The sequence below is a fragment of the Mixia osmundae genome, assembly GCF_000708205.1.
Source record: "Mixia osmundae IAM 14324 unplaced genomic scaffold scaffold_1, whole genome shotgun sequence".
NCBI classification, from domain to species: domain Eukaryota; kingdom Fungi; phylum Basidiomycota; class Mixiomycetes; order Mixiales; family Mixiaceae; genus Mixia; species Mixia osmundae.
In genome coordinates this window covers 632651-653925 of record NW_014575563.1, presented here as the reverse complement: position 1 = coordinate 653925, position 21275 = coordinate 632651, and the positions used below count along the sequence as shown (strand labels likewise).

General features: G+C 55.2%; 11 protein-coding genes across 11 annotated transcripts; 6 read left to right on the top strand and 5 right to left on the bottom strand.

Annotated features, from left to right (window-relative positions):
• Nucleotides 1-2: 2 nt before the first annotated feature.
• On the bottom strand, nt 3-4448 carry L969DRAFT_91572 (uncharacterized protein; the record flags this gene model as incomplete). Its single annotated transcript, XM_014715258.1, has 12 exons — nt 3-85; nt 144-484; nt 543-706; nt 765-818; nt 875-997; nt 1097-1160; nt 1636-1694; nt 1768-2030; nt 2080-2229; nt 2277-2359; nt 2412-4083; nt 4136-4448. The coding sequence occupies 12 exons, from the start codon at nt 4446-4448 to the stop codon at nt 3-5; spliced, it is 3369 nt and encodes a 1122-aa protein (XP_014570744.1).
• An 84-nt stretch (nt 4449-4532) lies between these two features.
• On the top strand, nt 4533-5513 carry L969DRAFT_100633 (uncharacterized protein). The gene is made up of 5 exons (XM_014715257.1): nt 4533-4618; nt 4675-4702; nt 4756-5020; nt 5076-5196; nt 5253-5513. Exons 1-5 carry the CDS (start codon nt 4561-4563, stop codon nt 5393-5395), a joined length of 615 nt encoding a protein of 204 aa, XP_014570743.1. The 5' UTR covers nt 4533-4560; the 3' UTR covers nt 5396-5513.
• Nucleotides 5460-6727, bottom strand: L969DRAFT_91570 (uncharacterized protein; the record flags this gene model as incomplete). The annotated part of the gene is made up of 2 exons (XM_014715256.1): nt 5460-5622; nt 5676-6727. 2 exons carry the CDS (start codon nt 6725-6727, stop codon nt 5460-5462), a joined length of 1215 nt encoding a protein of 404 aa, XP_014570742.1.
• A 164-nt stretch (nt 6728-6891) lies between these two features.
• L969DRAFT_43717 (uncharacterized protein) lies at nt 6892-10004 on the top strand (the record flags this gene model as incomplete). Its single annotated transcript, XM_014715255.1, has 8 exons — nt 6892-8504; nt 8574-8748; nt 9031-9210; nt 9259-9285; nt 9338-9349; nt 9402-9602; nt 9656-9825; nt 9878-10004. The coding sequence occupies 8 exons, from the start codon at nt 6892-6894 to the stop codon at nt 10002-10004; spliced, it is 2505 nt and encodes an 834-aa protein (XP_014570741.1).
• Nucleotides 10005-10174: 170 nt separating this feature from the next.
• On the bottom strand, nt 10175-11800 carry L969DRAFT_14311 (uncharacterized protein; the record flags this gene model as incomplete). Its single annotated transcript, XM_014714879.1, has 8 exons — nt 10175-10571; nt 10623-10753; nt 10802-10872; nt 10927-11056; nt 11101-11185; nt 11239-11284; nt 11333-11440; nt 11491-11800. The coding sequence occupies 8 exons, from the start codon at nt 11798-11800 to the stop codon at nt 10175-10177; spliced, it is 1278 nt and encodes a 425-aa protein (XP_014570365.1).
• On the top strand, nt 11524-12750 carry L969DRAFT_68865 (uncharacterized protein; the record flags this gene model as incomplete). The annotated part of the gene is made up of 9 exons (XM_014715254.1): nt 11524-11833; nt 11882-11943; nt 12002-12073; nt 12135-12159; nt 12210-12253; nt 12313-12425; nt 12482-12580; nt 12632-12656; nt 12715-12750. Exons 2-9 carry the CDS (start codon nt 11941-11943, stop codon nt 12745-12747), a joined length of 414 nt encoding a protein of 137 aa, XP_014570740.1. The 5' UTR covers nt 11524-11833; nt 11882-11940.
• On the bottom strand, nt 12487-16741 carry L969DRAFT_83973 (uncharacterized protein). The gene is made up of 9 exons (XM_014715253.1): nt 16633-16741; nt 14065-16578; nt 13875-14012; nt 13587-13823; nt 13378-13536; nt 13169-13327; nt 12981-13118; nt 12632-12933; nt 12487-12580 (listed from the first exon to the last, which is right to left on the bottom strand). Exons 1-8 carry the CDS (start codon nt 16702-16704, stop codon nt 12889-12891), a joined length of 3462 nt encoding a protein of 1153 aa, XP_014570739.1. The 5' UTR covers nt 16705-16741; the 3' UTR covers nt 12487-12580; nt 12632-12888.
• A 98-nt stretch (nt 16742-16839) lies between these two features.
• Nucleotides 16840-17344, top strand: L969DRAFT_43635 (uncharacterized protein; the record flags this gene model as incomplete). The annotated part of the gene is made up of 3 exons (XM_014715252.1): nt 16840-16927; nt 16983-17123; nt 17172-17344. 3 exons carry the CDS (start codon nt 16840-16842, stop codon nt 17342-17344), a joined length of 402 nt encoding a protein of 133 aa, XP_014570738.1.
• Nucleotides 17345-17467: 123 nt separating this feature from the next.
• On the bottom strand, nt 17468-19613 carry L969DRAFT_83969 (uncharacterized protein). The gene is made up of 2 exons (XM_014715251.1): nt 19388-19613; nt 17468-19337 (listed from the first exon to the last, which is right to left on the bottom strand). The coding sequence occupies exons 1-2, from the start codon at nt 19543-19545 to the stop codon at nt 17621-17623; spliced, it is 1875 nt and encodes a 624-aa protein (XP_014570737.1). The 5' UTR covers nt 19546-19613; the 3' UTR covers nt 17468-17620.
• Nucleotides 19614-19650: 37 nt separating this feature from the next.
• Nucleotides 19651-20464, top strand: L969DRAFT_91564 (uncharacterized protein; the record flags this gene model as incomplete). The annotated part of the gene is made up of 6 exons (XM_014715250.1): nt 19651-19666; nt 19723-19824; nt 19872-19960; nt 20011-20092; nt 20137-20326; nt 20374-20464. The coding sequence occupies 6 exons, from the start codon at nt 19651-19653 to the stop codon at nt 20462-20464; spliced, it is 570 nt and encodes a 189-aa protein (XP_014570736.1).
• Nucleotides 20421-21130, top strand: L969DRAFT_129471 (uncharacterized protein). The gene is made up of 6 exons (XM_014715249.1): nt 20421-20560; nt 20617-20658; nt 20712-20748; nt 20798-20801; nt 20853-20935; nt 20983-21130. The coding sequence occupies exons 1-6, from the start codon at nt 20535-20537 to the stop codon at nt 21079-21081; spliced, it is 291 nt and encodes a 96-aa protein (XP_014570735.1). The 5' UTR covers nt 20421-20534; the 3' UTR covers nt 21082-21130.
• The last annotated feature ends 145 nt before the right edge of the window (nt 21131-21275 follow it).

Sequence of the window (21275 nt, the reverse complement as noted above, 5' to 3'; positions counted from 1 at the left end):
CCTCACGACGCCTCTGTCTTTGCAGCCTCTGCCTCCGCCGGTGCCGCAGCTTCCGGCTCAGCCTTGGCTGCGGTCTTCTCATTTGCTGCGGTCAACTCCACACCATCAGCCTCGGTCGAGCAGAAAAGGGGACTGCATCGCACCATCGGCCATATCAGAGGTCCAGAGCGTCAGATTGTCCCTGAGCAGCTGCATGATCAGTGTCGAGTCCTTGTAGCTCTCCTCGCTCAGCGTGTCGAGCTCGGCGATCGCGTCATCGAATGCTTGTTTTGCGAGCTGGCAAGCCTTGTCGGGTGAGTTGAGAATCTCGTAGTAGAAGACCGAAAAGTTGAGTGCGAGACCGAGTCGGATGGGATGTGTTGAAGGCAGCTCGACGTTGGCAATGGATGAGGCAGCCTTGTAAGCTTCGAGTGCAGACTCTGACGCGGTCGAGCGCTTCTCCCCTGATGAGAATTCGGCGAGGTAGCGGTGATAGTCACCCTTCCTGTGCAGAGTTACGAGAGCGTCAGTGTCGCCATCTGTGAGATCGCGAGGCCACTTGCATCTTGTGGTAGAAGACCTTGCTCTCGCCACTTTCGGCCGACTTGATGAGATGTTGGTCCAGCACGGAGAGGATGTCTTCGCAGATGCCTTCGAGCTCCTTCTCGATCTTTGAGCGATAGTCCTTGATCGCGCTGACCCAGGGAGATGAATTGGGCGACTTGGCCTGCGAAACGAGCATGATCCGTCAGTACGAGGCCATCGATGCATTGAGACTACCTTACCTCTTCCTTGGCCTCGATGCTGCTGACAATTCTCCAGCTAGCACGACGAGCTCCCTGTTGGGCATTGTCAGCCCATGAAGCTCGCGTGTGCTCAGACAGCCGAGACGTACGACGACGTTCTTGTAGGACACACTGAGCAGATTACGCTCTTCGATTGTGAGCTCTTGGTTGAGCTTGGCCACATCCTTCATGCTGGTGACCATCTCATCGTATCTCTCAGCCTGCTCGGCCAACTGCAGGCAAGATAGCATGGATCAGCTCTGCAGGTGCAGCTCGGCAAGCTCGTCCGAGGACGTGTGGCCAGCGTGCAGCGTGCGGCAAGAGAGGCTCACCTTGGCCATGTAAACGCTATCCTCGCGAGACGTCATCTTGGCGGAACTGATGCTTGCTTGATGGCTGTTCTCGTGCGAGACACGCCGCCAATTGGGCGATGGGGCAGGCGTCGCGAGCGATGGGCACCATAGCAGCGTGCCACGGGCGACCAAAATGTCACACATTGGGCCGCATCGAGTGACGATGGTATGCAGACGCCATCAGAACGCGCGTATAGGTTGACGAAGCGCATTCGGTGAGTAGTAGGTAGGTAGATGGGCGGTACAATCGCAACACGTCAAACAAGAGGTGTCAGCGCCCAACGAGATCGTCAGAGCAAGTCATAGCATCGTCCGAGAGGTCGTGTAGCGGGAACGTTGCGTGGCGAGCGTCGCACGACGATGATGAGCGTTGCCAAAGCGGCAGACGACAGAGATGGGCGAGGTAGCGGAGCGCGACAAAATGTGCACAAACAGGTGATTTGTCCGTGTAATGAGCATCAAGCGATGATCCACACGTCAGCATATGCTCTCGTTGCGCACACAGAAGCTTGACCTACCGTTCGCAGATGCGATGTCTGTCTCTCTCGCAGCCTTTGCCTCGACGAGGCGCGACGAGCTGCATGTGATTCAAAAACTCTGGATTCATCTGATCGTGAGCGCGAGGCATAGCAATTTCACAATTGGTGTACAACATCGTTGCTCTGCGTTTTCTGCGAGAGGAACGGGTGATGCAGAGCGGCGTGCGCCGTCACCCGCCTTGTACAATCGAGCGTCAAGCACTGAGCCATGAGGTCGACAGCTTGGTAGAGTGGATTTGTCGCGTCATAGACTGCTGACTCCGGCGGGCCTTGCATCGCAGCCACATAGACATCCGGACAGAGTGCCTTGACGAGAGCATGCAAATCTTTATGCGCTGGCGCCTCGTTGGGTATATTTGTGATGAAGCGTCGATCTGCGTGTAGATGTTAGCTCGACAGCTCTCAGAAGAAAGCGTGACATACTATGAAGCTCAGCGCACTTCTCCATGCGACGGCGTCCCACAAGAGTGACGATCTCCATGAGCGCTTCGATATCATCGTTTGAGTTGAAGAACGGAAAGCGTCGGGTTAGGAACGACAGCAGAATTACGCCGACCGACCAGACATCGATAGCTGCGGGTGTCATTAGCCGAGCGACTGAGCAAGCGAAATTGACGTACAGACGGTCTGGTCAGGACACTTGAGGAGAACTTCGGGTGCTCTGAAGCCACGCGTGCCCGCTCGGTTGGCTTTTGCGGCAGGTCTGAGCAGTCTGGGATGAGCTGCGAGTAATGGTAGTTGATCGAAGGCCTTACCTGTTGTCACGATCAGGCTTGAGGTAGCCAACTCTCGTTAACGATTTGGGTGCTGGGTATGCGTTCTGAAGGTTTTCGAGAAAGCCCTTGTGCTCCTGATGAAGCTTCAAAACCGTTTCCAGTTCATTGTCCTTTTGTGCGTCCGGAAACCAGGGCATCTTGCCTGTTTTGTCGCTCAATTCCCATTCTGATTTTTGCTCTCTGACCTGGGACCACAGAGATTTCTGCTGCTCGAGCCTGTGACCGTGAAGCTCGTTGTGCGAAGGCAGAGAATGCAAGCAGCGTCCGTTCCATTCGAAAGGATCGAAGACTTCTGCCAGACCAAAGTCGCACAATGTGCCTTGCTCTGTGTGGATGTTGAATAGAAAGTTGGCAGGCTTGATGTCGCGATGGAGAATCTTGCGGGAATGGCAGTCTGCTAGCGCACGGAAAAGACACAGAGTGTAGCTCCTGATGGTATCAAGCGACGCGGTGCGATAGTAATGTCGAAAGTCTTGGTGACGTTCGTAAGGCATCACAATCAGAACTTGGTCCTCATTTCGAAAGGCGGTGATCAAGAAAGCAGTATTGCGTGCTTTCCTTAACATGGCCATGATCTCCATCTCGTTCAAGATCCTAATGGGGCTGCTGGTCACGTAGATCTTCTTGATGGCAACGAAGATCGGCTTCCTTGGTGGAACGTACACAGACGCCCGTGCTGACACTTTACGATAGGAACGGTATGCAGCTTCGTCTGCGATGTGAGGCGCAGGATCTAGTTCTTGCCAGGGACGATTGTCGAATATGTGAGCTTGGAGATCGTGGGCTTTGTAGACCGAGGAGAAAGTGCCTTCGCCCAGCCTATCGACGATCTTGTAGTCTCGAGCGAGGACAGGCACAGACAACTCGAGTCGTTCGCATTCTGCTCTGACAGCAGCTAGCTCTTCTTCCGTCCGAGAGTCTTCGCTCGATACATCGATTGGATCCACAGACGATTCTGCCAACTCGTCCGATTCTTCGAATTTGTCTGTAGACGGCTTTCTACAGTGCGATGGAGGATCATCGGGGTCCCCATCCTCAGGAGTGTCTACAATGGGTGCTGCCTCGGCGCTAACATGGATGTCAGGCACGGCGTCGTCCTCGTCTTCTCGTGGCTGGCTAGGCGCGAGACTTGACAGCTCTTCGGGTGCTACGAATGCCGCCAGGAAGGATAATTTAGCGAGCAGCTCTATCATGTGAGCCGACTTGAATTTGTCGACAATCTCTTCATCACCGGCGAGATACTTATTTTCCTCATCGAACCAACACAGATCGCAAAGGCAAAAGTTCGGCAGGATTGCGGATTGCGGCCAGTCTAGGTCACACTGGTCAATGCCAGCATGAAACATTGGTGCCCTCGCGGGAGTTCTACCCATCTCGTCCAGATCCGCGATGTCTACGCGACATGCTTGTAGGTCTTGGGTCCAGGTCTCTTCGGTCAGGCGCGCGATGAGCGGCATGCTGGGCAATTGTTCCCGCGACAGGTCGGCAATCCCTGTGCAGAGTGATGTGATGCAAACGATGAGCCTCTTTCTTTCCTCTCGACGCGAGTCGATTCTATCGTCATCAATGTCTCGCATGAGATCACGCGCTCTTTGCAGGGGCTCGCTGACCCAAGCGTGGTATGCTCTACGGTATTCGTCTTCATCGATCGCTTTATTCGGGCTGCTTGAGCGCGATCCTAGGGTAGTCGGCAACCTACGCACCAGGTAATTTGGCATCGAGCTCGGTGGTAACAGCGACTGCAACTGTCTCTCTGACCGCATTCGGCCCTGCGCAGTCGGTGGCTCGCTCGCTGATGGCGTTTGCCGAGCTCGTCTTGCCGTTCGTCGCAGCTTGAGTGGTCGCTGCGCGCTTGCGGTTCTGATCAATGGGTTGTAAGACGGCTGGTTCCGTTCGTGTCCTTTCTCGTGTCACCGGCGCGGCATCGACCTGCCGCGCTCGTTTTGTAGGCTCTTCTGCAGCGTCCAGTCTTCGCGATGTCTTCGAGGTCGTTCGTTCCCGCTTCCGGCTCGCCATGGGGTGCTAGACGGTCGGGCCAGAGCGCGCAATTGGGCAACAAAGCAAAACTCGTCGCGTAACGATCGACCCGACTTTTGAAGTCACGAGACAGGCAGCCGTGCCGCCTCAGATGTCGCTCAACTGGGCCATGCTCACTCCCGACGGACGACAGCCTGTCCCTCTGCCAGGCATGCATCGACAGACTTTCCAATGCGCATGCGCTGACCTGGCAGTCTGACTGCAGGCGAGAGCTTCGTCATCAGTCTAGACTCGTACGTGGTCCACGACCTCAGTGGCCCCCAGGGCTCTGATAACAGGACGTTAGCATCGATGTAAGCATTCAGGCCGCTTCTGCCGATCGCACGGTAGCAGCGCCTGAATCGCGGGAGATGAGAGCAAGGGGCAGGCTATGGCTCAGTCCACGTCGAGTCGTCTTTGTAGCTTCTTCAGGCAACGCATCGACTTCGAGCGAGCTCCGATCGTTCTCTGTACCACTGACCAAGCTCCACGACATGCGGTATGTTCAGCCTTACTTCAGCGCCAATCGTATGGACGCCTGCGTGGTGCCAGTGCCCGGCGGCGGTCTCAGTGTTCGTCGAGAGTCTCGTCGATCTGTGCATGATCACTGAGGCATGCCAATGTCAGACACCACAGTTGCTCAAGATCATCTTCAGCGGATCGCCCGGCTTCAAATTCTATGAGCTTTTGCAAGACGCGAAATCGAGAGCAAGCGCTGGAAATTCGAATGCAGAAGGAGAAGCCCTGCGTAAGTCACATCCCTCCCTGCGTGTGTCTCTCTACAGACTGACGGACGCCCTACAGCCCTGTACGAGCCGCCTAACCCTCCAGCTGCGATCGTGCAGCCAGATGGTGCAGCAACGCATGCACCCGAGACAGAGAGACCAACGGAGACGGCCGAACAACCACCACACGATGGTCTGCCGCCGCCTGCGTATGATATCTAGCCGATCACGAGCCCGTCTCACGAGATGACTGTAATATGTTGCACATTCGATCTGCATTGTAGACTCAGTCTTGCGCGCGGATGCGAGGGCGCTGCTTGACTACCATCGTATTGCCTCCCGGGCCAGGTCGTCTCGTTCTGAATCCTTTGGTCAAGATACCCCAGGGCGTGCGTGGGTGCTTGTTGGACTTTGACTTGCCTCGTCCACCACCATGAGGATGGTCGACACTGTCAGATTGTCATGAGTTCATTTCCCGATCAACACAGAGTGAGAGACGAACGAGTTCATGGCGACCCCTCTGACTTTGGGTCGCCAGCCTAGCCACCTCGCTCGACCTGCTTTGCCGAGCGATTTACCGATCTGGATCTTGTTGCTCACGACACCGACGACAGCGCAGCAGTCACTTCGGACTAATCTGACTTCGCCGCTCGCCATTTTGACTTGGGTGAAGCCATCTGGCTGAACCGCAATGACGGTCGCGCTCGCTCCCGCCGATCGAGCCAGTATGCCTGGACCATTCTGGCGTAAAGAGATGCTGTTGATCGCAAGACCGAGCGGGATGGCGTGCAAAGGCAGGAGATTGCCAGGCCGTAGCGCAGCTGCTCTCGCCATCGTCAGCGCGAGTGAGGGCGGTGCGACAGTCTGAGGAGCAGCGGGATCTGTAGGCAGAGTAGGCGCTCGGTTGTCATCGACAGAAGCGTCGAGTCCCTGTCGGTAGTTGCGTATGCTGTCCCCGACCTTGAGTTCTTCGGGCGCAAGGATGTAAGCCTTTTTGCCTTCTTTGCCCTCCTCGATGTATTCGACAAGGGCAATATGAGCAGTCCGACCTGGATCGTATTCTATCCTTCTGACGATCATCTCGCCCTGCTGGGATCGGTGGAAATCCAACAGTCTGATCCGTCTCTTGTGGCCTGCCCCTCGACCTCTGACTGTGATCCTGCCCGTGTTGTTCCGTCCGCCTGTACCTCTCTTGGGTATCGTGAGCGGTCGGTAGGGCTCGCCTTTCCAGAGGTGCTCATGCAAGGGCAATCTGACATGGCGAAGCGAGTTGATGAGCGGCAAAGGTCGCTTGAAGAGCGCATCTCCCCCCGCGGCCACCCGAGTCTTACTCTTCTTGCCTTGCCTACTGCTGCCCATCTTGCCTGGCACACGACCATAAGCATTGACGCCTGTTGATGCTTCTGATCCTGGACCGGTGCGCTTGATCCATACGGTGCCGTGTCGTTTGAACTCGATCACGGGCTGGCGAGACAAGCTGGCAGGCGTGAGATGTCGAGATGAGGAGGCGAGTGAGCCCAGACTCGTCTGCAGCGAGCCACGTAGGCTCTGCATCCTACCTCAAGCGGAAGCCACAGCTAGCTAGCGGCCTGCCTCTATCGATGACAGTCTCGCCCTGCACGCTCAAAATTCGAAGCAGCAAGCGCGACCGCATCGACTGACCCCTCGACTTCTCAGCAGATCCCAAGCCAAGCGAACGTCATCATGACAAGTCGCAGATGAATGCGCTGGCCTATACAGCATCTTCGAGTCCATCCCTCGGTCTGCCGGCACGTCATCACATTTCGAAAGGCGCATTGCAACTTGTCTTGCGTACCGCCGTTCGGCAGCCTCGGCGAGCGACAAAGATGACTCAATCTAGGCCCAGCACACCAGAGCTGGATCGCGAGAAATTGCTAGCGAAGATCCGAGACCTGGAAGCCCGCCTACGCGCTCTCGCACCCGCCAAAGAGCCCGAAATGCCTGTGCCGACACAAAGCGCAAGACCCAGCGGCAAGGCCAACAAGACGTTTGACTTTCGCCGATTTGCTCGTCGTAAAGTTGCCCTTCGATTTTGCTATGATGGCTGGGATTATTGCGGGCTGGCGAGTCAATCGACGCCTACGCCTTTACCAACCGTTGAGGACACGATTTTGGCTGCAATGCGTAAAGCCCGCTTGATACCCGCACAAGGTGACGCTCCCTCACTAGAGTCGCTCGGCTTCTCGAGATGCGGCAGAACGGATCGCGGTGTTTCCGCTGCCAATCAAGTCATTGCGCTGTATCTGCGCAGCCAGCTCAGCCTCGAACAGCTCAGGGAGGAATGCGGTGACGACGCCCGGATGAGCTACAATGAAGCCCTCAATCGCGATGCCGCACGACAGAGAGCGACTGTACCTGGCTCAGGCGCCATCACGCGCGTCGACTGCGGCCCTGCACCCCAACGTATGTACGACGAATTAGACTATGTCGGTATACTCAATCGCATCCTGCCTGCTTCGATACGAATACTGGGCTGGTCAGCAGTCGATGCCGAGTTCGATGGTCGCTTCGCCTGTCTATGGCGGCAGTACAAATACTTCTTCTCATTAAGCCCATTGGGCCTTGAGCTGGATCCGATGAGGGAAGCTGCTAGCAGGCTCGAGGGCGAACACGATTTCCGTCATATGTGCAAGATCGATGCAAGCAAGCAGATCACAAACTATAGACGGCTCGTGCTGTCGGCTACCATCGATCCAGTGGAGACCGGTCTCGGCAGAGACGCAAAAGGACAACAAGATCTATACGTCCTCAACTTGAAAGGAACCGCATTCTTGTACAATCAAGTGCGACATATGATGGCACTCCTCTTCCTCGTCGGCAGCAAGCGAGAATCACCCGACGTCATCGATGCACTCTTCAACGTGGCAACAGAAGCGGATCCCAAACTTGCTACTGGCGCATTGCTCGGCAAACCGGCGTACGAGATGGCAGACGATCTTCCTCTCGTTCTGTGGGATTGCGGCTATCCAGATGGGATGCTACACTGGGAATCAGATGGATCTGTCGCGTCGTCGAACGAGTCCAGGTTGGCGCTCAGCAGTACGCCTGCCGTTCTACATGCTGCTCTCACGCGCAACAGGATCAAAGCGACCTTGCAGCAGCATTTCCTGCTTGCGTCGGACAAAGACACGCCCGTGCTCGATGCGCGTGCCTCCATGGGCGCCTACCTCGATCATGGCGGCGGAAAGCTCAGCTCACAAGGTCAGTATGTGCCCTTGCTCAAACGTCCCCAGCTCTTGTCGCCTGAGGAGACCAATAGGAGATGGCTCCTCAACGAGCTCAGACGCTCACAGATTGCATCTGCCGTCGAGTGAGATCGTGAGATTGGTTCGGCGCGTCGCATCCGCGCGCGACTTATCCAGCGTTCCGACCGTTGAAGATTAGAACTCGCCACGAGAGCGCATTGGCTAGATAGACCTTCAGACCGCATTGCTACTGAGCACAGCAAGTCCGAGGCTGACTTTGACCGCTCTCGAAAGCTCGTCAAAGCGCTTGCTAGCACAGCGCACCGTCAGCGCCCACAGCCAGCCTATATCGTCTGCAACACCGTAGAGGTACGTATCAGGTGCACACATCCAGCTCTATGTCCGTGTCCTGCACTTCCTGTCGTCTGTTAGGACTGGACGCAGCCACAGTGACCGCTCAGGCCTCGCCTCGAACGGTCTTGTGGTCAAGTCAGCGACAAGCCGATCCCATTGCACCGGCAACCTCTTCCGGTCCGACCAATCTTGCGAGGAGCTTCGAGCTTCTACCGCCAGAGCGTCTCGAGCGACTGAGACTGCGGTCTGTGTCAGCTTGAGTGCAACGTCGCAAGTGGTGCTTTTCGTACTCCTCAGAGGAAACGACGCCCTTTACTCGACAAAAGGTTCCAACTCCCTATCCCCTCCACAATCCCCAGCGATCGTGCTTGTCGCTTTCCTGAGCATCGAGCTGATCGAGCCAGCCGCTTCCTGCTCGACAGCTCCAGCATGCAAGCTATCAAGACCGTCGTCGTGGGCGATGGTGCCGTCGGCAAGGTACGCAAGCTGCTGCAAGCGTTCGTATATGCTCATGGCAGTGCGCAGACATGTCTACTCATCAGTTACACGACCGTACGTTCTGCTTTGCTCAGTCCGACGCGCGCTGACGTTGTCCTTTCTACAGAATGCGTTCCCGGTACGCCCGCAAGCTCACACGAGATGTGAACCAGACTGACGTATGAAGGCAGGGCGAATACATTCCGACCGTCTTTGACAACTATTCGGCCAATGTCATGGTCGATGGCAAGCCAATCAATTTGGGCCTGTGGGATACGGCAGGTCAGGAGGATTACGATCGATTGCGACCACTTTCCTACCCGCAAACCGACGTCTTCCTCGTCTGCTTCAGTCTCGTCAGCCCGCCATCCTTTGAGAACGTCAGAACAAAGGTATGCATCCTCTCGTTGCGCGTAGTTCACTACCAATGACGCGTCCGATGCAGTGGTATCCCGAGATACAGCATCACGCGCCCAACGTGCCCATGATCCTTGTTGGCACGAAGCTCGATCTACGTGAAGATAGAGATACGATCGAGAAGCTGCGAGAGAGAAGACAGTCACCCATCGCCTATCCACAAGGCCTCTCGCTCGCAAAAGACATTGGCGCCGCACGGTGAGCCGACCTGCGTTCATATCGGGTGGGCCAAGCTGACAGACCGGTGCAGATACCTGGAGTGCTCTGCTCTGACGCAAAAGGGACTCAAGAACGTCTTTGATGAAGGCATCAGGGCTGTTCTTGCACCGCCTCGGCCAAAAGAGTCACGCAAGAAGAATGGCTGCGTGGTCTGCTAGACACGTTGGCCAGATTTCCGATTCACGATGACGACGATGACCGGCTCTTCCATTTTCATTCCGTTCGAACCCTTTTGTAGCATCATGCGAGCCGCGAGACCTAGACCATCAATGGATTTACATTGTCAACAGAGTGTGCTTGCTTGCTATACATTCGCGCGTGAGATGGCCTAGAAGCCATAGATGAGATACTTTGTCAAAGCGGCAATCATGATCGCTCCGGGAATACAGGAGCCCAGTAAGATGTTGGTGTCTTTGCTTGTCTTTGCTTCGATGGGTATAGATATCGGACCGTACGCCTCTGTCACCTTTGAGACACCTCGTTTGCCTTCTATGAAGCTACCCTTCGCATAGAAACGACCGAGAAGATGGTCTTTCTCTTGCCATCGACTGCGGACCCAATCATCAAAGATCTTTCGCTCTTCCGGCGTGGCGTGGTCTGCTTCTGTCAAGTCGTGACCGAGCGGTAGCTCGCTGGCCTTGAACGTCCGCACATGCATGTGAACTGCTGGGGGCGATTGTCCCGCTCCGAATATGCTCTGGAGCGAGTAATAGTCTTGTCCGTAGCTGCCAAATATTTCAGCGTGATGATCGTGTTATCGAAGCGGACTAGCTTACTCCCCCTCTGGGATACCTTCGTAGCCAATCGTGATATCGATGACGGAGAGACTCGGAACTTCTTTGGCAAGCGCTCGCAAACAGAAAAGCAAGCCGGTCGACCGTGGCAGGATCTGATGCTTCATATCGGCCTACAGGGAGAGTTCAGCGCGCGCCGTTTGTGTAGTCTTGAGACATACAATGCCGCTCTTGTCTGCGTATTTCTTGCTAATCGGTCTGGACAGTTGACTGACCAAATTGCCCTCTGGGACTGCAGCCGTGCCTCGATGTTCAGCTCTGCGTCGATCAGAAGGCGCATACGCACATATGAGGAGCGACAATGGCTCTGATGATTCCTGAGCCTTGGCAGCCATCTTGCCAATCTGTCGCTTGAGTACAGATTGATCCGCATCCCAGCTTCGGGAGAGGAAGATGAATTGAAACATTTGCATGGCCTGCTGTCGATGAGTCAGGCCTCTGATGAGCAGAAGCCGCTTACTGGTCCGACGATGGGGATCCATTTGAGTGATTTCTTGAGGATGATGACGATCGCGTTGTGAAGCTCGGCAAAGTAGAGCAGATTCCTATCGTAGCATCCACTGAATGAGTGGTCATGTGCTGGGACGCTTGGGCTGACCATATATATGACCAGTCGCAATAGACCTGATGGTTCGCGAGAATGACTGCGATCGACACTCAGCAAGCCTGTAGAGCACCGTCAGACTGCTTACTAGATCGTTCGGGCAGCGTCAGGTGAATGACTTTGCCCTTTGCGTCGCGCTTGACGATCGCCGACAGGTCGAGATCTTTGCCCTCGGACGTCAAGATGATCTTTGTGGCTGTTCTCTTTGTCAGCTTCGAGTTGTCCGGAGCAGACGGGTGAACTCACGGCCAAAGGTTTGCGAGATATAGATGAGCAACTGTGCGAACATTGTCTTGGTGTGCAAGATGCTCCGCCAGAAGATATGCTGTGTAGAGCCGAAGAACCAGAACGGACTCGGCAGGATCTGGAAGCCGACGTGGAGAAGTATCAAAGTTGAAGCGAAGAAGCCATTGAAGAGAAGAAAGCGAGCCTTGTCGGGCGCAGGACGGTCCGAGATCTTAGCTAATGCTTTTCTGGTCGTCCGACTGAGTGACTCGCCCGGACCGGGTCCCGCCGCTTCGAGTGAGTCGCCCTGGAGCTTCTCAGAGGCAGCCATGTTGTCTCTCTACGCACCTGGAAGCGCCCTCTGGTGCCGGGAAAGCGCTGATGACGCGGAGCTGAGCTGACGAGAGAGCAGAGAGGGAGACGCGCCGAGGAGCGAACAAGGACCGACTCGAGTGCGCCTTACTAGCCAGTATGGTCAGTGCTCCACACATCTTGCATACCGCACAGTCAACACAGCAACGTTGGTGCGCAGTCGGGCGAAGCATGGCTGTTCTTGTTTGCAGTCATCATGAGCGCCGTCCTGCTCTTTACGTCAGTCTTTTTCGTACGTCAAGCCAAGCTAGACCCGACCTGTCACTCATCTGATATCTCTGTGGCTTCATCAGATCATCATGTTCAGCGATCTCGAATGTAGGTCACACGTTCGTCAGGGAGGGTGGGAGCTGAGCAGCAGTCAACAGGCGATTATCTGAATCCCATTGATCTATGCAACAAGCTCAATCAAGTTTGCATCCCACGGCTTGCTACTCACTCGTGGAGCTAACCATAGACGGGTTTCGCCAGTTCGTCCTGCCGGAAATGATCGCGCATACGTTCTTAACGACCCTCTTTCTGCTGACATTCCAGCCCTTTGCGCTCCTACTCAACGCGCCACTCGTCGCTTACAATGCCAACAAGTTCGTCGTGCCTACATCATGCACACAATACGCTGATGGCAATCTGATTGGCGCAGAGTAATGAAAGGCCAGGCGAGCTACGACGCGACCGAGATTTTCAGGACGCTAGGCATGCACAAGAAGGAATGCTTCATCAAGCTCGGCTTCTACCTCTTGTGAGCTCTCTCATATCGCTACAGACGAGTCAGCCTTACGCCTCGGCGCAGATCATTCTTCTGGTATCTCTACAGAGTATGCCAGGATACTTCAGTCGCGTGTGGCAAAGTACTGAGACGGCTCATACGCGCAGATGATTCTAGCGTTGGTCAGCGAAGAGCAATAAGGGCACAGGGACGAACACACGATCGAGATTACACCTCATGCAATGCAGAGATGTCCAGCCGACATCTGTTAGAGCAAACCCAATGTATATCTTACAACCTATGCTGGGGTTCTACAAGCTTACAAAAAAATCTTCTACTGATCATGCTTGAAAGTTAAGCGTTCCTTGGTCTCTTACAGGATCGTTCTGTACATCTTGTCAGCAAAGAGCATGACCAGAGACAATGAGCTGACCAATCTGACCATGCGAACGGCATCTGAGGACTGCACAGTCCCCATACCTTGAGGCGAGATGAGGATGAATTGCGTTTCGTTGCAAGCGAGCGCATTGTCGGTGATCATCTTCATGCTGACGTTGCGGTTGGAGACATCCTGCACTAGCATCAGCACACACTGTCGATCGTTAGACAGGGCGCACTGACCATGAAGACGTCAAACTCGTCCAAGGCACGCAGGCTACTCGCCGCTGCATCCCATAGACTGAGCAAGAGGCAGATGGTCGAAAATGACTTTTCGCCACCAGAGAGCGAGCGAACGTCCTTGTCGCGTCGCTCGCCGTCGCCGACGTTTTCGGTCGAGATCTGCGCGACTGTGTCAGCAGTCGTCTACTGCGAGCCGCGCAGCGACTGACCCGCATGTGAAGCAGCTTCTCACGATGGTCCATGATCAGACTTCCTGAAAAGCCCCTCGCCACAAGATTGTCGAAAAATTTGACTCTAGCGCGTTCGGTAACGACTTCGATGATCTTCTCTAAGCGCTTGTTGCGACGTTCGTACGCTTGCGAAAGCGCCTGCTCGCAGGGTTAGTGTGCATCATGAAGCATCGCTACGCTCGACGGACCTTTAGCAATGTTTTGACTCCGGCGACACTGTTTAGGGCCGAAGTATAGGCAGCATCTGTTCTGTGAAGTTCCTCCTGACACTCTTCGATCGTCATGCCTCGCTTCTTATCTGCCGATTTGAGTTTGGCAGTCAAGGCGGTGATCTCAACTCGATATTGCTGTGCTGTCTTTGCTTGGTCTGGAAAGTGAAGCGTGTCGGGATCGCGCCATACCTCCTCTGCTTGCCGTATCTTGACCTATGGAGGGAGATTATCAGCTTCAGCGGTTTGACGCTGCAGATGACTGGCCTGTATAGCGTCCTCAACTTGCTGTCGTTGTTCGTTCAGCGCGTCTTTCTGGGTCATGGCCTTGGCAAGCTTGAGCTCGTAGTGCTCCCGGTCGACACGCGCCTTCTCTACTTGGAAAGCTGTAGCTGCGAAGAGGTCCTGCAGACGGCTTGATCGATCAGTCGAGAACGGCACGGCGTTGTCTACTTACAGCCGCTTCGGTCGCTTTAGCATCCAGTTCTCTGATCGTGCTCTCGGCCGCGTCTTTCGCAGCCTGGGCGGCATTCCCTCGTTGAGATGCGAGCTCTCTGCGTTCTTCCAGCAATGTGGCTTGCTCCAAGATTCGCGCATAATCGGCTTCAGCTCTCACTTTGGCCTCCATGAGGACCGCTGTATTGTCGGTGACTTCGGCAGTAGCGGTCTCTTGGCATTTTGCAATCTCGCCTTCGAAACGGATGATCTGGGTATCCAGGCTGGTCATACGCTTCCTCGAAGCATTCTTGTTCGTTGTCATTTGTGTGAGCTCCGCATCGTATCTATCATATGCAGCTTTGTGCTGAGCAACAGCGGCCGCTGCCTGCTCATGTGCTCCTTTCGCTCGGCGTACCAGGTCGGCAGCGCTCTTGTTGAGCCTGCCGCGAGGAGCAGCATCAAGAGGCGTCATCAGACTACCTCCGCGCAAGCCGCCAATCTTGTAGCCGTCTGAGCTGAAGCACGTCTGCATGCCTTGCTTCGGGTATCGCATGAGTTCGTCACCGACGCGCTTGTCGTCGACTAAGATCGCTTGCTCTGGCGAGACGGCGTTGACGAGCAGTTGTTCAGCGAACTCATCATCGAACCTTAGAAGGTCGTAGGCGCAGATAAAGCGTCCTGGCTGAGGTGCCGGCCGAGCGCGCAGGAATTGCTCTTTGAATGCAGCCGATTCCCGAGTTGTACGCAAGATGTTAGCACGGCAATTGAATTGTCGCAGGATCCTGGTAAGCTTGGTCTCGTCGTCTCTGTTCGTAACACCGTATGCTTCGAGATTGTTATCGAAGATCGTCTCGAGCAGATCCGTCCATTTAGGCTCGATGACCGAGACGTGAACTCCGAGTGGCCCGACAGGCTTTTGATGCCAGCTCGTGCTATTGATCGCATTCCTAACTTTTGCGGTGCTGCTGTCATACGCAGCTAAGGGATCGTTGCCCTGCCGAGAATACCGCATGACTTGCATCCGGGCGCGCTCAGCTTCCTCTTCGGCTGCTTGAAGTAAGTTCTTCGCTTCGTTGAACGCGGCGCTTGTGATGGCACTTTGCGATTCTGCTGCCATCCGGCTATTGATGATCGCTTGTTTCTCTTGTGCAGCAAGTCGCTTGTCCTGCTCGAGCTGCGCGATCTTATCGAGCGCTTGTCGCCTTCGCTGACCAGATTCATTCTCTTCTTGCTTGCGGATTTCCATTGCAATTTTCTTTTCGTAATGCGCCACCTGGTCCTTGGTCTGAGCAAGATCGCTTTTGACCTTACGACCCTCGTCACGAAGCTCAATGAGTTCTTTGCGCGTAGACAGGCAATTTGCTTTGCATTTCGCGTACTCTTGATGTGCTGGGTGATCCGGACCGTAGATTTCGGTCTGCTCACTACCGAGCTTGGTGACCTCGGCTTGCGTCCGGCGCTCCCTGTCGGAGCATTCTTCGATACGCTCGTGCAGGGTCTTGATGGTAATTTGGTGGCTCTCGATCTTTTCCTGCTGCTTGTGTAGGACATCTTGGTGATCCGTCACTTCCTGCCATGCCGCCAGGCCTCTAAGTTCTCCTAGCCTCTGCTGATCGACGGCGAGGTCTTCGATGCTCTTCATTCTGGCCCGCGCAGTAGTGCTTGCGTCCTTCAAGCCTTCGAGGGTCGCTTCTTTGGCCTTTCGGTAGCTTCTTGCATTCAGGATTGTTATAGCCAGCTCGGCATATTCCCTTTTGAGAGTCTCTATCTGGGTACCCTTGAGAAACCAGCTGTACTTTTGCTTGGGCGTCGAGGCGGACAGGAAAGACCTCGCCTCATCTTGCGTGAGGACGTTGAGCGGGTTGTCGATTCGCAGGCGTGCATGGTCGCAGATCTTATCGATATCCGCTTTGCTGGTGCTCAGGATCTTTGTGCTCAGCGTACCTCTGAGCTTGTAGCCGCCGCTACCGTCTGCGCGTAGACTGCGCTCGACAAAGATGGAATTGCCAAAGCGTTCAGGTTCGTAAGCCTCTGAACCTCGGTTCTTGATACGAACGATAATTCTGGCCGAAGTCGCGCCTTGACGGATGAAGTTCTTGGTGCTTGAACCGCGATTTGTGGCAGCTGCCTTACCGCCTAGTGCGAGAGTGATAGCCGTGAGGATGGCTGACTTGCCGGAGCCATTGTTGCCGACGATGAAGTTGCACTGAGGACCGAGTTTGACGGTCAAGAGCTTATGACACATGAAGTTTTCGAGGTCGATCTGCTCAATGATGCCACATTCTGCAATCTTGCCCAACTGAGTCGGTCTGTTTAGAATCGCGTCACGACGAGCATGCTGGGTCGCCTCTTGATCTTCGTCGACCGGCGGCGTGCCAGGCTCCACATATGCAGCCTCACTGTCCCCGTCTGCGTCGCTGTCCATGGGTGTCGGGGGCGCCAGATCGGATCCTGAGGAACTCGCGTCGTCTCCAGACGACAGCACTGGACCTCCAAAGACGTTCATCTCCTCTTTGGCCGTTTTGCGACGTTTCTGATTCGCGTCAGGTCAGCGTGCCAGCTAAGACTGGCGATGCAGCGTTCTCACCCCGTTGGACTGGATCGGAGCGTCCGCATCGTCCGGATCGTCTGGCGTAAAGCTCGAAGGACGCTTCACCATGTCGGCCAGGAGCTCGAAGCTTGGAGGCAGCGCTCGCGATTGCACCGATTGCAGTCGCGACGCGCTTTTTGCTGCCGCCGTAAGCACAAGCTTCCTATCGCTCAGAGAGCCCGAGCATCCGCGACAGAGCGGCTCATGAGCACCAGTGATGTAGCAGGACTACGAAGAGAGCTCGAGCGGCTCGGCAAGAGTCCCTATCCGGCCTGGATCACCAGCGGCGCGCGTTAGTCCAATCGGCTCTTTCCTGCCAAGAAAGGTGATCATAGGTCGATTGACAGTCTTTGTCGGCAACGGATTGACCCTCCTCAAACATCCTGGCCTGCCGCCATTCGTCCAGCTGAGCGGTTTCTGGCTCATCTTTGGTTTCTCGGGCTACGCCACGACGAAGGATTGGCAAAACGGCGCAGGCATCAGCACAGGTAGCGATGCATTTTGAATTCGGCATACAATGGCTGAACAGTTTGCAGCCTGGTCAATGTCCTATCTCTTCCTGAACGCAAAACGGGCTGTCAAATCGCGAGGCCCGGCAGCACTAGCTCTGACTTCCGTCATGCTCGGCAATCTCGCAATCTACGGCACGACGTGGTGGAATATCTCTGATCAGGACTCAATGGCAATCAAGGTGCCCACAATAAGGTAGCTGTACATGTACAATGTACAAGCAGGCACGAATGGTAGGCGGTCGTGTGTTCATTGCGATGTCGTTGCGTGCGTCAAGCAGCGTGAAGCTTTGTGAATGTCAGCCTTTGCGACGAGGATGTTGGCCGTCGAGAAAGTCGAAGAGTACAGCTACGTCACTGTCAGCTGAGTTGCTCTCGATGCAGAGAGCACGCGTACTAGATTGATGCCTTGCGACGTCAGCAGATCCGAAAAATGGTTCGCGATACCAGCCTTTTCTGTTGGATAGATGGCATGATCAGTGGATGCGAAGCAGAGTGAGATAAGAATGCTGACCGAGGCCAAAGGAGGATAGATCCAACTGTAAGCATTTGTAAAGCCTCCGACCTCCGTCGAGAGATCTCTGGCTTGGTCGTCGGGAGGAGGTGTGTGGCAGCTCAGGCAAGCTCATATCGAGCTCCTCTTCGTCCTCGTCGGGCGAAAAGACGCTGCTGCCGGCATCCTCCATCTGACCACCCACAAAAGGTTCGCCGCTCGAACTTTTGCGGATTCTCGGTCGACCTCGCGCAGGCAACTCGTTCGTTTCTAGCTCGCCTTCTTCACCCCGCCAATGGCCATGCAGACCTCCGTCGCCTAGCGTATGGACCATATTCGTCTCCTCGGCAGGCGAGAAGATCAGTCGAAGTAGGCGAATATCGCCTGTTAGCGATGTCCCCTCGAGAGTTTGTGTGAGCGATATGAAGGGCGTGGGGTAGGGAGATTCTGCTGTCGGAAGCAGAGCATTACGAGTGACGATGGTGCTGTTCGATGCCAGGCGTAGCATCTCTGTTGCGCCGATGGCCGATTCGACAGAGGCATCGCGCGAACGACCAGCGTTGCGCCGTAAGCTGTCAAAGGTGATATCGGTCTGCCGGAGTGTCGATGGTGCGACTTCTTGAACTGGCGAACTGTGCGTTGAGGGTATCGACACGCCTTCGAAATCACGCTCACGTTCGTCTAGACTCGCAGCCACGCTCTCGTAGTCAATCTCGGGCGCAATGTCGAGCTCGATGCCATTGATCAAGCCTTCTAGGCGCCGAGAAGGCAAGATGACGTCGCAATAGAAGAGCGCGGAGATGACCTTGTGACTCCAGGCTGTCTCGTCTTGGGCATTGAGGCCGATACAAACGAGCTCGTCCGGCAGAATCGAGATCTTATCGCCCATTGCCGAGGTAGAGGAACTCACGGCAGATGTCGTCGAAGCGGAGCGCAAGTTGCGTCCATGAGCACTCTCCTTCGCTCGCATAGCCTCGGTAAAGACATCGTCCGAGTCCGGAAAAGAGCGAGGACCGGAGAGAGTACTGTCGAGGGCTTCTGTCGCTTTGCTGTCTTTCGACAGACTGGTCTGGAAATCCTCAGGAGATTGGCCCGCGGAGTTCTGTCGAGAAGAATTCGGGGAGAGGGACAAGTCTGCGCTCGATGACTTGCCGCGCGATCTCGAAAGGAGCGGTGAATTTTGCGAGCTGTTGAGAATGAGACTGCCTGTCATGGACCGAGTCACACTACTACCGGACTGCGTCGAAACGGTTCTACTGCTCTCGTCCAGGAACTTTGCGGACGTGCCCACGGGTCTCTCGCGCGATGGCGAGACTGTCATCGATGCTGACATTGACGCGCTGAAGTCATCTGGTGAAGCTTGGAACCTGAAGCCGGACGACTCGAGAATGGAACATGCAAAGCCCAGGCGATGCTCTTTGATGAGGATGAAGTCGGAGATATAAGTCGAGAGGAACAAGATGGAGATGCCTTGCGCGGCAAGCGGCGCAGAAATCTCTTTGACGCGAGCTCCGGCCTGCTCCCATTCGTCGCCGTGTTGTTCGACTTGCATGGCTACCCAAGTCTCGAGTCCAACTTCGATACTGTCCCTTTCGGAGGTATCGTGCTCCAGCCAGCGAGCAAAGACCTTGTCGACAATTGACGTATCCGCAAAGATACTGAGCTCGACCTCGTTCATGGTCAAGCTATAGAATGGATCCCTGAGCTTGCGCATGAGCGTCTTCGGACTAGAGCTGGATGGATTGCCTACTTGGGAGAGGCTGAGCCTGCAGATACGACTCGATCATAGTCTCGAAAGGACAGAGACCTGTTGATTTCATACATGCGCTCATTGACTTGCGCTCGAGGAATCTTGACCAGCTTGAGCGTCGCCGGCAAGATGGAGATGCTGATCAGTGCGCTCGCCATTGTGCTTGCTGACTACCGTCGTCTGCCTCTGGGATCCATCTCGCTGCCGCTCTTTCCTTACTTTCAGCGCGCTCGGGCAAGCGCTTCAGATTAAAACGTTCGACGATGGCACGGCAGCTCAGTCAGTGCTTGTGCGATCCCTTTCCGCTCAGTAGACTGAGTGCAGCTCCGCCATAGTCTTTGTGACGGGCAATGCGAACAAGCTGCGTGAGGTCAGACAGATCCTCGCCGCAGGGGCAGATGCAGCCACAATCGACTTGACATCTCAAGCTCTGGACTGTCAGCCACAGGATCAGCGCTCTGCTCGTGCTGATATCGCTCTCTAGTACCAGAGGTTCAGGGCACGACTCAGGAGGTAGCACGCTACAAAGTACAAGCAGCGGCAAAAGCTTTGAATGGGCCTTGCATTACTGAAGTAAGCTCGGCCTGGCCGTTCCAAATCCAATGTTTGCTTAGACGGAGCAGGATACTGCACTTTGCTTTGATGCCCTCGATGGCTTGCCTGGACCCTACATCAAGGACTTCCTCGCGAGGATAGGACATGATGGTGGGCCTATCGCGACGCCCGCCAGCTGCGCTGACAGTAGGCAGGCTTGAACAAGATGCTCGACGGCTTCTCGAACCGCAGAGCGAATGCGCTGTGCACCTTTGCTTACTGTGCCGGGCCGACAGCCGAGCCAGTCTTGTTCGAGGGCAGAACGCAGGGACGGATTGTCCCTGCTCGTGGCCCGAGCAACTTTGGCTGGGATCCGATCTTTGAGGTCGAAGGCACTGGCAAGACGTGAGTCCGGCAGACTTGATGTGCACAGATCTGACGAGTCGGTGTAGCTATGCCGAGATGGAGGCAGAGCAGAAGAACAAGCTCTCGCATCGCTACAAGGCGCTCGAAGCTCTCCGGCGGGGACTTTCTCAGCTGTAGATCGAATTTGAAACTATCGAGGAGTCGCGCGCTCGCGTGACCGCCATTCCTTGCTGATAGCCTACAAGTCATGACTCGCTCACAGCACAAGCACAAGTCAGTCTACCAGCTCTCTGTGCACCTTTCGCACTGATGAGCTGTGAGCCTGTCAGGCAAGAGGCTCTCACGCATGACTACAAGACGCTTGGAAAGTCGTGCGTGACCTACCTGACTTCGAGACCGCATCACTCATGCTGGCCCTCAACAGAGCGTCTGTCCAGATCAAGAAGAACGGCGCTGGTCGTGTGAGTGCCTATGATCCACTCTGATGGCTTGACTGACATTGGCCCGCAGCATTGTGCGCTCACATGACTTCTGCTACATGCTCGGAGCTCACGTTCAGAGACAGCATGGGGCAACGATCAGCTCGATATCCATGACAGCATCGATGCACTTGACGAGATCCCCGATCGTACCATGCCTGATCCCCGCGTGAGCTGGCGAGCTCTCGGACAAAGTGCTTGCTGACTGCCATGCAGCTTTCGACCTCTCCCCAGGTAGTGCACAAGTTTGCCTCGAGCCCAACCGAGAGCACTATCACCTCTGCCTCTGACAAGTCGTCCGACAAGAGTGACTAGCCGCTTACAGACCTATCCCGCGCACAAGACTGTATCGACTACAAAAGAATAAAGATTGATTGAGGCAAACCAGAAGACAATGACAGCGCTGTACCATACTACTCAATGCAGCCTTCAGAGGCTGCCATTGCTGCTTGCTCGTCGCCAGTGTCGCTTCTGTCTGAATCCCCACCCTGGCTTGATATCGCGCTCAT